This window comes from Gossypium raimondii, chromosome 2 (genome assembly GCF_025698545.1).
Source record: "Gossypium raimondii isolate GPD5lz chromosome 2, ASM2569854v1, whole genome shotgun sequence".
Taxonomy (NCBI): domain Eukaryota; kingdom Viridiplantae; phylum Streptophyta; class Magnoliopsida; order Malvales; family Malvaceae; genus Gossypium; species Gossypium raimondii.
Genome location: NC_068566.1, coordinates 32,664,755 through 32,676,326, shown reverse-complemented (window position 1 = coordinate 32,676,326; position 11,572 = coordinate 32,664,755). Strand labels below are relative to the sequence as shown.

General features: G+C 35.7%; 2 protein-coding genes across 2 annotated transcripts; both read right to left on the bottom strand.

Annotated features, from left to right (window-relative positions):
- Positions 1 to 2,143: 2,143 nt before the first annotated feature.
- Positions 2,144 to 3,640, bottom strand: LOC105788416 (protein EMBRYO DEFECTIVE 514). The gene is made up of 2 exons (XM_012615312.2): positions 3,152 to 3,640; positions 2,144 to 2,650 (listed from the first exon to the last, which is right to left on the bottom strand). The coding sequence occupies exons 1-2, from the start codon at positions 3,503 to 3,505 to the stop codon at positions 2,333 to 2,335; spliced, it is 672 nt and encodes a 223-aa protein (XP_012470766.1). The 5' UTR covers positions 3,506 to 3,640; the 3' UTR covers positions 2,144 to 2,332.
- A 208-nt stretch (positions 3,641 to 3,848) lies between these two features.
- Positions 3,849 to 6,581, bottom strand: LOC105788414 (pentatricopeptide repeat-containing protein At1g74630). Its single transcript, XM_052627249.1, has one exon. It carries the CDS (start codon positions 6,100 to 6,102, stop codon positions 4,174 to 4,176), a length of 1,929 nt encoding a protein of 642 aa, XP_052483209.1. The 5' UTR covers positions 6,103 to 6,581; the 3' UTR covers positions 3,849 to 4,173.
- Between the last annotated feature and the right edge of the window lie 4,991 nt (positions 6,582 to 11,572).

Sequence of the window (11,572 nt, the reverse complement as noted above, 5' to 3'; positions counted from 1 at the left end):
TTATTATTTTAAAATAAATTTAAAATAATTGGTTAACTTCACATAGGGTTTTCTAATTTAAGAAAAACTATCTATTCTTATATTAAAGTTAGTATTACAACTTAATCGAGAACAAATTTAATTAAAATTGTTAAAATAGCCTTATTTTGTGAAAGTAATAAAATGTTATTTTTATCGTCGTTGTCGTCTTTTTATATTTTCTATAAAATAATAAATTTTAACTTGATATATATATGAATTTTAAAATATAGAAGTTTAACAGATATTTTTTTAATATGATTTGTTGTCACCCACAATATGTATGGATTAGAGGTGCTCATGGGCCGGGCCGGGCCGGGTTCGGTCGGCCTGAAAAAATTTCGGCTGGATCCTAGGCTCGGCCCACTGCCCGAATATGGGCCTAGAATTTTACCCAGGCCCGGCCCGGGAAAAAATTCATAAGCCCGGGCCCGGCCCGACCCTACCCGTTTTTAAATAAATATCAAAAATTTATTTTAAAAATTAAAATTAAAATTAAAAAAAGTATTTTAAAAATATTTTAAAATTAAAAAAATTTTAAAAGTATTTTAAAAAAATTTTAAAATTTAAAAAATTTAATAAAAATATTTTAAAAGTATTTTAAAATTAAAAAAATAATAAAAATATTTATTATATTCGGGCCGGGCCGGGCCCGAACCAAAAAAGTTGTGCCCGAGGCTCGGCCCGTTTTTTAATCGAGCCTCGTTTTTTTGCCCAAGCCCATATTTCGGGCCTATATTTTTACCCAAACCCTCCCATATTTCGGGCGGGCAGTCGGGCTGGGCCGGGCCGCCCGGCCCATGAGCACCTCTAGTATGGATGTGCCATAACTAATATTATCAAACCTAAGTTAAATAAATTTTAAATATTTATATTTTAAATGTCATTGTAAATTATCTAAATATTATTATAAATTAATATCTTTTTAATAGTGATATAGGTTTTTTGGATGGATCAAGCTAAGTCGAATCCAGGCTCAAGCTCAAATTCTAAAAAATTGTGGGCTTGACTCGACTCATAAACAAGTCTATCTATCCAATACTTACAAAATAAGTTACTTTTTTTGGGGGAGGGAGAGAAAGGGTCTAAATAACCCCCAAACTACTCAATTAAACCCCTCATAACCTTTTTGCACTCAATTGGGCCATTGAGCTAGCAAATTTCATCGAAAAAACCTTTTGACTGTTAATTCACTAACGTGGCAACGACAGTTGTTAACGTGGCATTGTCATATCAACAAAAATTTTAAAAAGTATATTTAAAAAATATTTAAATCTTTTGCTTAAATGAATACAAATTTATAAATATTTTTTTATTATATTAAAAAAATAAGTTTGAAATGTTTTTTGACAATCAATTGTCCAGGTTCATTCAAGTAAAAATTTAATTATTTTTATTTTTGAAAAGTCTTTGAATTTTATAAATTTCTGACATGTCACTACCACATCAGCGCTATTAATGTTTACATCAATGAATTAACGGTCGAAAGGCCCTTTTTTTTTAATGAGATTTACTTATTCAAAAACTCAATTGAGTACAAAAAGCTACGAACTATTTATAGATCATTTTTCTTTGTTATAAATATAAACTCCTCATTAGACCCTTCCTAATGTTGAAAAAATTGTACAAAAATACTAACATAAAACATATTTTAATAAATCCATGCATTGCATGGACAAAAACATTTTAAAAATATAAAGCACTACTAAAATATTGAATCATGTTAATGATAGATTTATTCTTTAAAACACAATACAATTTTTTCAAAAATTTATTAGTATTTAAAACTTCAAATAAAAAGCTTAATGTTGTGAATTCAAAAAATTAAAGTTGTATGGTTTTAATATTTTTAAATTATTACACATAAACAATATATTACTACTTAAATTATTTTTAAAAGTTACGGTGATTGAAGTAAATATAATTTGATTATGATAATAATGATTATGTTTAAAAACAAAATCAATTAATTTAAAATAGTCATTACAAATATGTATAGATAGGATACATTTAAAGGTGATTCACGGATTATAGACATTATCATTTCACCTAAAGTTATTTTTAATCAGAAGATAACAGCATCAAGCTTTTTCTATCTTTTGTCACCGGACACCCACAACATTGCTTAAAAATGCAACACCAAAATATATAAATGCCATAAAAAAAGAGCACTGATAACATCAATATCCATAACTTCGAGAGTGCAATTCAATTTGGAACTTTAGGGTCAGATATATAATCAAAACAAAGCAGTTCTGCTCCTACCAAAGAGTTTAATCCAAATTCAACTCCATTTTTAACTACTACTACCACCTTAGTTTCTTGACTTACCACCTTTTCCACGGCCTCGTCCGCCTTCTTTCCCACCACGTCCTCTCCAACCGCCACCGCCACCCGATGCCCTGTTTGAATTGCTCTTTCCCTTTGAATCTTCAGGCAAGGGAAGGATATGATCAATACACTTGCGGAAGCTAAAATCATCCATAGTTTCATCATCCCTAATCACAAAGAAACATTTACTCTTCCACTGGGGATGATTACGGATTTGGAAAGCTTTGACCCCTCCACCAATCTTTCTCTCAGGCTCTAGATGACCTTTCTTAAGCAAGTCCAGCAATACCATATGTTCATACTGCAACACAAAGCCAACGATGATCGCAATATGAAACAAAATTCAAATATTTCAGTGCCTAAGGATCAAATTTGACAATACAAGATAAGAGCAATGAATCTTATGTGCATTTTCTATCATTCCTACAAAGCAGCCTTTCCTCAATCTAAACAATATTAAAAAGCCAACCTATATTACTTAGACTCAAGTGCGAGTATCAGATTTTGATACACATATGACACGGGGTATTTTCAATCTTACTTCTATGTTTTCCCATGGAGTAATGTTATACTTGGCTTCTAATAAACAATTACAACATTAAGCTTCATGAAACTACAAAGTTTACACCTTTATGCGAGTGCAATCATTTACTATCTTCATTCACCATGAAAGCTATAATTGTAACGCTACTACTGATACAAACAAAAATAAAAAATTTCTTCTTCTACATAAAACAGATCATCAAATACCAATGAAAACTAAAAGCGAAACCAGAAAAAAAAATGATAATTTAATTAGTACCTTGTTAAAGTTCAGTTGAGTACCCCAATGATAAAGCAAATAGCAAAAGTAATCCAACATCTCCGAAGACGACCCGAACTCCTTCGGACCGAGCCGTACACGACCCGACTCCGGTGACTCATCTGACTTCTTCTCCAACCTTTCTTCCTCTACGGACTTCTCCAGTTTCTGTTTTTTGGAAACGTCTTCGGTTTCTTCACCGTCTTCCTCTCTCCCGCGCTTCGATTTGGAGTCACCGTTGGCGTCGTCTCCGGCATTAGGGTTTTGGGCGGAGGAGTCAAGGTTTTCGAGATCCATGTCTTCAGTTGGTGGGTTGGCCTCGGCGGGCTCCGGCGACGCCTCTTTCTCCGCCATTGAGGAAGATAAGATTTCAAACCCTAGAACGTTTGGCGGCAGTGGAGGAGTTTGCACAGAGGTTTTGTTTAGTTTTTCATGGGTAGAAAAAGAGGCTTTATACCTTGTTTCCTGATTAACTACTAGTGCTAAATCCCACTCGGCCACTACGCTAGACGGTTTTGATAATTTTTTGGGATAATGTCATGAATGGCCCAGTATTTTAGGGTTTGTTTTAATGTGATATCTCTATTTTTAAAATGTCCAATTTCATACCTAAATTTTGTTGATGTGACTGTATAATTCAATGACATGTTTAATAAACCGGTTGGTTTTATTTTTGGCATCTATCAGAAGACATAGGAACATAAAATTTGTGTCCATATTAAATATATATCATATTTGTGTAGTTCATAATTTGCTTTCTGCAACACAAAATATTGTGTAATGTTAAAGGCATTAAGAATAATTTGTTTTGGCGCAAAGTGGATCAATATTCTCAGTCATCTAAAATCGATTAGTTCCACTTGAACACAATCAGGTTCAGGTGAATATCTCCACCCATATTTGATGAAAGACTCAAAAATTTGATGCAGCCTCGCCGTACTTGTCTGCTCCTCTGCTTTCGGTTCAGTATATGCCGAAACTGATGGCATTCCAACAGTTGAAGACTCGAATTTCTTCTCAAATCACCAGTAATCTTTGCAAGAACAAGCGCCATCATCGAATGAGTGAAACCGACTTCGATCTCTGACAACGAGTTTTAATCCATAAACCTTAGAGATCAACTTCATAACTGTATGACAATCTCTGCATATTCTCAGATTCTTTACTATTCTTATAACCCTCCCCTTACAAAGCCTTGAGATCCCGAAAGCTACAGCAAGCTTCTCGCTGTGTTTGGATACCGAATCTTCCTTTTCTTCCTCATCTACATCGTGCAACACACTTGCAACTTCAGGAACATAACCTCCCTCAAGCCTAAGCCTTTTAATTATCTCCTTAAGCTTCTCGTAAGCCTCTGCTGTAGTCTTATTAGTTTTTTCCCCTGCCACGAACCTATACATTGTCCTGTCAACTTCGATCATACTCCAACCAGGTGTTTTCTTAATCTTCTGATCTGTCATTGACCGCCTCACAGTGGCGACATCCTTCCATTTCCCTGCAACTGCATAAATATTTGACAGCAGCACATTATCACTCAAATCATAAGGTTCTAGATCAGAAAGTCTTGGCTTTACTTGCTCTGCCAACTCAACATTCCCATGAATGCCGCAAGCACCAAGAAGAGTTCGCCAAATTATAGCATTAGGCGTTATTGGCATTTGACATACAAAGTCATAAGCCTTCTGCAGGTAACCAGCTCGACCATACAAATCAACCATGCAGCCATAGTGCTCAACCGTAGGGTCGATATCATACACATCCTTCATCCTAGAAAAATAGTTACATCCTTGTTCAATCAACCCGGCATGACTACAAGCGTATAGGAGTGAAACAAAGGTAATCCAATCTGGCCTAATTCCGCACCCTTCCATCTCATGGAAAACCCGTATCGCCTCTTCCGCATAACCGTGCATTGCAAGCCCCTCTATCATTGATGTCCAAGAAACAACACTTTTATGTAGCATACTCCGAAAAACTAATCGAGCCATCCCTACATTCCCACACCTTGCATACATATCCACAAGTGCATTGTTCACGGTAGTAATCCAATTAAACCCAGATTTCTCAATAAACCCATGTAAGATTTTACCAAACTCAGATGCCCCAACTTGTGCGCAGCCTGAGAGCACCCCAGTCAAGCTAACCTCATTGGGTCTCAACCCTATCATTCGCAACTCCCTAAAGTACGCAAAAGCCTCATCAAAGAACCCATTATGCGCTAATCCGACAATCATAGTACTCCAAGAAACATCATCCTTCACTTTCATCTCCCAAAACACTTTCCTGGCAAGCTCCATCTCCCCAGCTTTCGCATACCCTGCAAGCATTACATTCGATGAAGTCGAATTCTTAAAAGGCATCATATCAAACATTTTTCGTGCACCCTTTACATCACCACACCTAAAACAAGCTGTGATAACAGCATTCCAAGCTACAACATTTGGTTCACGCATTTGGTCAAACAGTTTCTTCGCAAAATAAACAGAGCCGCATTCTCCATACATGCTAATCAAGGTCGTACCAACAAACAAATGGGTTTCAAAACCATGAATCAGAGCTTGACAATGAAGCTGAATCCCAGTTCTCAACGACCCGTGATTTGCCGCCGCCTTAAGAACAAACGCGAAAGAGAAGCTATCAGGAGGAACCAATGATTTCCCACACATATCTATGAAAGTAAATATTGAATTCTGAGGGATACCCGATTCCGAGAACCCTCGAATAAGCGTGTTATACATGAAGACATCCGGGTTTGGGAAGTTAAGGAAGAAACGGCGAGCGTAGTGGACAGCACCGGGGACCGTTACTGCGCTATGGAGAATTAGTTTTCCGGCGAAAAAAGGGTCGGAGTGGTGGCCGGTTTTGACGAGAGAAGCGTGGATTTGTTTGAGGATTTTGAGAGTTTTGCAGCTGGTTAAAAAAGAGAGGCAGTGGTGGGGTGCGTTGTTCATTTCTCAGTTATGTTCACGCTCCATGACTCTACTTTTTCGTTGCCGATTCGAAATGGGTTTACTTTTAATCAGAAGAGAGCATATTAATAAATGATAGTATGATACAAAAGAAGCACAACTAGCAATTTGTTATTAATAGCAAGCAATCTCTCCCAAGTTGAGTTTTGCATGGTGGACATTCAGGTTGCATGGTCATGCTTCTCCTTGCTAGAAGTGTGCATGTGGGGATAATCTCCTGAACACATTCCGCATGAAAAATTTTCATTTCAGTGGGATATAGAGCTTCCAAATCTATGACCAAGTATGATTATGATTTCCTTAGGGTAACATCTTAATTCCTACATCATTCTGGTACACACTTTTTAGTGTGAATTCCCCATTAACTAAGAAGTTCCAGCATAATGAGTCTTTTCCTTCCCCACAATTTGATATAGGCTGCTGATAAATTTGGTAAAAATCTCATTAGCTAGCTCCAACGATAAAAGGGTTTGAGCCTCTGGTTTTCCATTGTTGTTTAGTGTCCCTAAAAGCGAGAGTTTCTTCTCCTTCACCAAGAGGGCCAAACATGGGCTAAATTAGCCAAAAATACTAGTTTAAAAAATTGAGGGAATAGGCCAGTTTCTGGTATATTTATCGGAATAGGCTAGTTTTTGGCATATTTATTGGAATAGGTTGATTTTGGTTTATCGGTCGGGTTTTTAGGGTTTGCCTAAGGGTTGAGTTAAGGTTTTGTTAGGATTTTTAGGGTTTAGGGATTTTTAGGATAGTAAATAATTTTTTTTGCTAGGGTTTTTAAGGGTTTATGGTTTATTTTTGGGTTTAGGGTTTAAGGTTTAAGGTTGGAAATAATAAGAGGTTGATTTATTTGTGTTTGTGTTTAAGGTAGACATTGTGAAAGCTTAAAGGTATCTTTTAGTTGACGATGATACAATAATACTGGGAGACCTATACATTTCTTCTGTCATGTCAAGATGGAACCATTGCCTTACAAGGCCATTGCATTGCAAATCAGGCTCCGAGTTCGCAGTGCTTATTCGGTCACGAGTTGTAGTATAACAAGGGCTCTTAGTTGACAGATGTTAATGTGGGATCATGGTTTGGAGTATAACTTAGGAGCCCACCTGACAATGATTATCTGGTCACGGGTTCAAGTTCCACCTCACCGAAAGAGGATGGTTTGTAAACTTGATATAAAAGTTTGAGATGATAATTTTAGAGAAAAAGTTTGGGCCATTCCAGTATAACCAACTCCACCAAAAGAAGGATCTGTAACCTCCCTATTATCCAAAACAATGACAGAGTTGGATACAAGAGCACTGTCAAGGGGAACAACGATGGTTGTGGAAAGAAGCTGGAGGTCGAGTCGGGGCAACAATGGTAGCTGGAGGTTAAGTCAAGGCAATAGTGGTTGCAGTTATTAATCATTGATTTAATCATAGTTCAACTTTTCTCCAACGTTACAATTACTTGTCCCCTGACAATCCACTTGCCCCTAACTTCGTCATCGATTTCGGACAAGAGGGAGGTTGATGATATTGTCTTTAGTGGAGACGGAGAAAAAGAGTAAGTAGATTATACTGGAAAGCCCTCGAGTTTTTCCCTATGATTATGATCTCAAACTTATGTATCGGTTTTACAAAGCATCCTCTTCTAGTGAGGTGAAACTTGAACCCGTGACAGCATAACCACTATCAAGTGGGCTCCCGAGTCATACTCCAAGTTGTGATCGCACATTAACGTCCATCAACTAGGACTTGTAGTTAGACTACAACCCGTGATCGTATAAGCACCACAAACTCGGAGCATGAGTTGCAATGCAATAAGCTTCTAATGCAATAGTTTTGTTCCAACATGGCAAATAAAATATATGGGTTTAAGAGCGCCACCACATCATTGTGAACTCAAACACACCTTAAAACTAACACAATGGCTCATTCAAACAGAAATAAATTTGTTCGTCGAAAAAGTTAACACTTGAAAGTAAAATATAAACAATGGTGTAGAAAAGCTTTTAGGGTGAGGGGAGGTGGTCAAGAGAGTTGATGGAGTAAAGGGCGCAAAACCCCCTTTATATAGGGAACTGGATGGACAACGAGTGAAAGAGGAAAAAATGTGCTTTGGTTAATCTGAAAATATCCTGAGAATCTCGGGATATCTAAAAAATAAGGATTGGGATTATTGAGATTCGAAAACTTTTTAGGGGATTAAAATTAGGAAGAGAAAAATGCCCCGATAGGCGCGCGCTTTCAGTGATGTGGCAGAAAGATGCGACTGTCAACTAAAAATGCGTCTAGTTGGGCACACTTTTAGTGTATCTTTCTACCACATCACTAAAAAAGCACACTCAGTGGGGCATTTTCCCCTCTTAATTTCAACCCCCTGAAAATTTTCTAAAACCTAATAATCTCGATCCTTATTTTCTGATATCCCGGGATTTCCAAGGAATTATTTTTAAACATATCGATTAAGTGATTTTGTTTTTATTTTGAAAACTCTTCTAAGAACACACATACTATGTAAACCTGAGACGACAGACCTGCAACTGTGAGAAATTTGATGCGCTTCGTTGTCCATGCGCACATGCAATTACTGCATGTGACTCGGCATGTCTAAATTGCATGAGCTTTGTGGATGAACTGTACAAACTAGAACACATGTATAATGTGTGGAAATATGAATTCCCACTAGTCCCAGATAAACATATGTGACTTGTCTGTATCGAGTGCTCCATTCTAAATTGGTACCAAATATTTTGTTGTGTCGTAAGCCAAAAGGTCAGTCAATTTCTACTCAGATACATGACAATATAGATATTCGAGAGAGGACAAACCAACTAAGGTTATGCAGTTATTGTAGGAACTCAAGTCATATTAGGAAAATATGTCCATACTTGAAAATACATTAAGGACAAGACCTCGTTAACAAATTTAAAGATGCTTTATAGAAAATTTGTTATTTTTTTCATTGATTCTCATTTTTTGGTATATGTATATTATTGATGTGCAATACAAAACAATACAATATAAAAGTTTGTTCTATTTTTTCATGAAAATCGAAAAAAATTATCTGCATCGTTGGGCCAAATGGGTGCCATAACCCAGTGGATGCCGGTTGCAAGATGGATTTCTTCTTCATATAAGTTAGGGTTTCAGCTCCTCCTCCTCTTTATCTTCGTCTTCATCGTCACCTCGATCCTCATCTTCATCTTCATCTTCATCTTCATTTTCATCTCCTTCCTCCGTGGTTGAGTGTGGTGGCGTCCTAGGTTTCCGTCATGTGTCCTTCATTCTATGAACAAGTGGTTGTGAAAATGAGCCACCTTGGTAAAACAATGATATCGGGGGTGTTTGTGACACTATTAACATATAAGTGTATGATGTCGCATGCACTGGTTGTAGATAATACGGTAGAATTGTCGGAGGTGGCGGATACGTCAGTGTTGTCGGCATTGGTGTGTAAAATGCTGGGGACAGAGGTGGTGCAAAAAATACCTGCAGATGGTGTTGAAGCAAGGTACGGTGGTGCATAGTGTGGTGCTTGTGTAAAAAATACGAGGTTAGTAAAAACACCAGAATAAGTCGAGCCATATTGACCGAGAGGTGGTGCAACCATCGATGCTTCTTGTTGGGTTGGACTCGATGATGAACCCGTCTTAACACTTATTATGAACCCGTCTCCGCACCTATTCCAGACCTTGGATTCCGATGCGGTCGTCGTGGCCTCCTCGTACAACGTTGCATACCCCTCGCCTCCTCTGACAGTAGATATAGCTTGCCATGTGTCTAAATCATGACATGTACTTAGGAGCGGTGGCCAATTCCCAAGCGATAATTGGTTTGCGAATAGGTAAGAACTTGTATCTATGCTTCGAAATGTTGATATATTGCTCGGGAATTTAGGTCAATCTTCATCAATTCTTCCTTGCAAGTCGACCATGTGTAGTGTTTCAATGTCTTGGGTTGGCGGCAGAATAATTTGCCCAAACCCGAACTGTTGCGTCACCTGATCGGATTCATGTATCTCCATCGTAGCTTAAAGTATCAATGACACATTCACATGCTACACATTTGGATTGACCAAGAATTCAGACATGATGCATTAATTTGAATTCTCAGATCAAAGTATGACATCCATTCAAACTATAGTACGAAATAAAAAAGTTTATTATCAACTTATTATTTTTGAAATCTTTAAATAAATATTATATAATTAAAAATTTTAAAAAACTAACATTGTCTTTCGATTATTGATCTAACAGCAAACTGATATCTTCAAGCTCTTTCGGTAGTCCCACATAACTCGGGATATGACACCACCTATTAAAATAATATTATGATAATTATATTATAGGATTAATTTTACCTTGTTTTGAGTGGGAAAATATAAGGGTATTCGGCTTAATAATGAACAAAATTATAAATATTTAATAACGATCTTCGACACGATTATAAAAACAAAAATTTAAAATTTAATCTTTTAACAACTTAATAATGAACTTAAATAAAATTATAAATATTTAAAATATTTTCTTACTATTTGCAATTAGAACACGAAATATAGTTGTCATCGAAACGAATAAGAGTATTTGTAATTCCAAAATTAAATTAAAAAGAATAAAAATAAAAATAAAACAGAATTAAATCAGGATGAACTTCAAAGAATTTTACTTAAAAATTTTAGAGCTAAAACAATGAGAGAATTGATAGAAATGGATTTGAACGAAAAAAAGGAAAAAAAAATTTGGGTTAATATAGACATAAAACTAGTCATTTTTTTATGGCTGTTGGGAATTCGCCCTTTGGGGAATTCGACCAATGGGGAAGGTTATTGTAGGTGAAAACGTATCCAATTGGACAAATTTTCACCTTCTTTCTTTAATCGGTCTATTACAATAAATATGCCAGAAATCGATCTATTTCGTTAAATTTCTTAAAAAACTAACGTTTTTGATTAATTTAGTCTCAAACATGTGTAACCTATATTTCATACTTTTATATTTTAATTTATTTTTGTTAAACTTTATTATCTAATGGAGTTAATAATTTTTTGGTGTTTTGTTAATTTAAGGTTTGAATAAAAATATTCTATTTTTAAATATTAAATATTTAAAATTTATTTCAGAATTGGTATGTATATATATTTTAAATATATATTTAAAAATATCAATTGCTTTTTTAGTTTTTTATTTAAATGTGAAATTAATTTTCCACTCATATATGCCAATTAATTTCATTGCGAGGTCCAAAAAATGTAAATCTTTTAAATACGTTGAATGTTTTAAATTAACAAAGATTGTTTAGAAGGAATTCAACCTTTATAACCGCAAACTGAGAAACACATTAAAAAGTATTCACTTAAATTAATAATAATAATAATTGGCATTTTGATCTTGCTTGAAATTATAAAAAAAAAAAAAAACATTGGTTAAGAATGTTTTTCTAACCAACGCAACCCTTAATATTATTTTTGC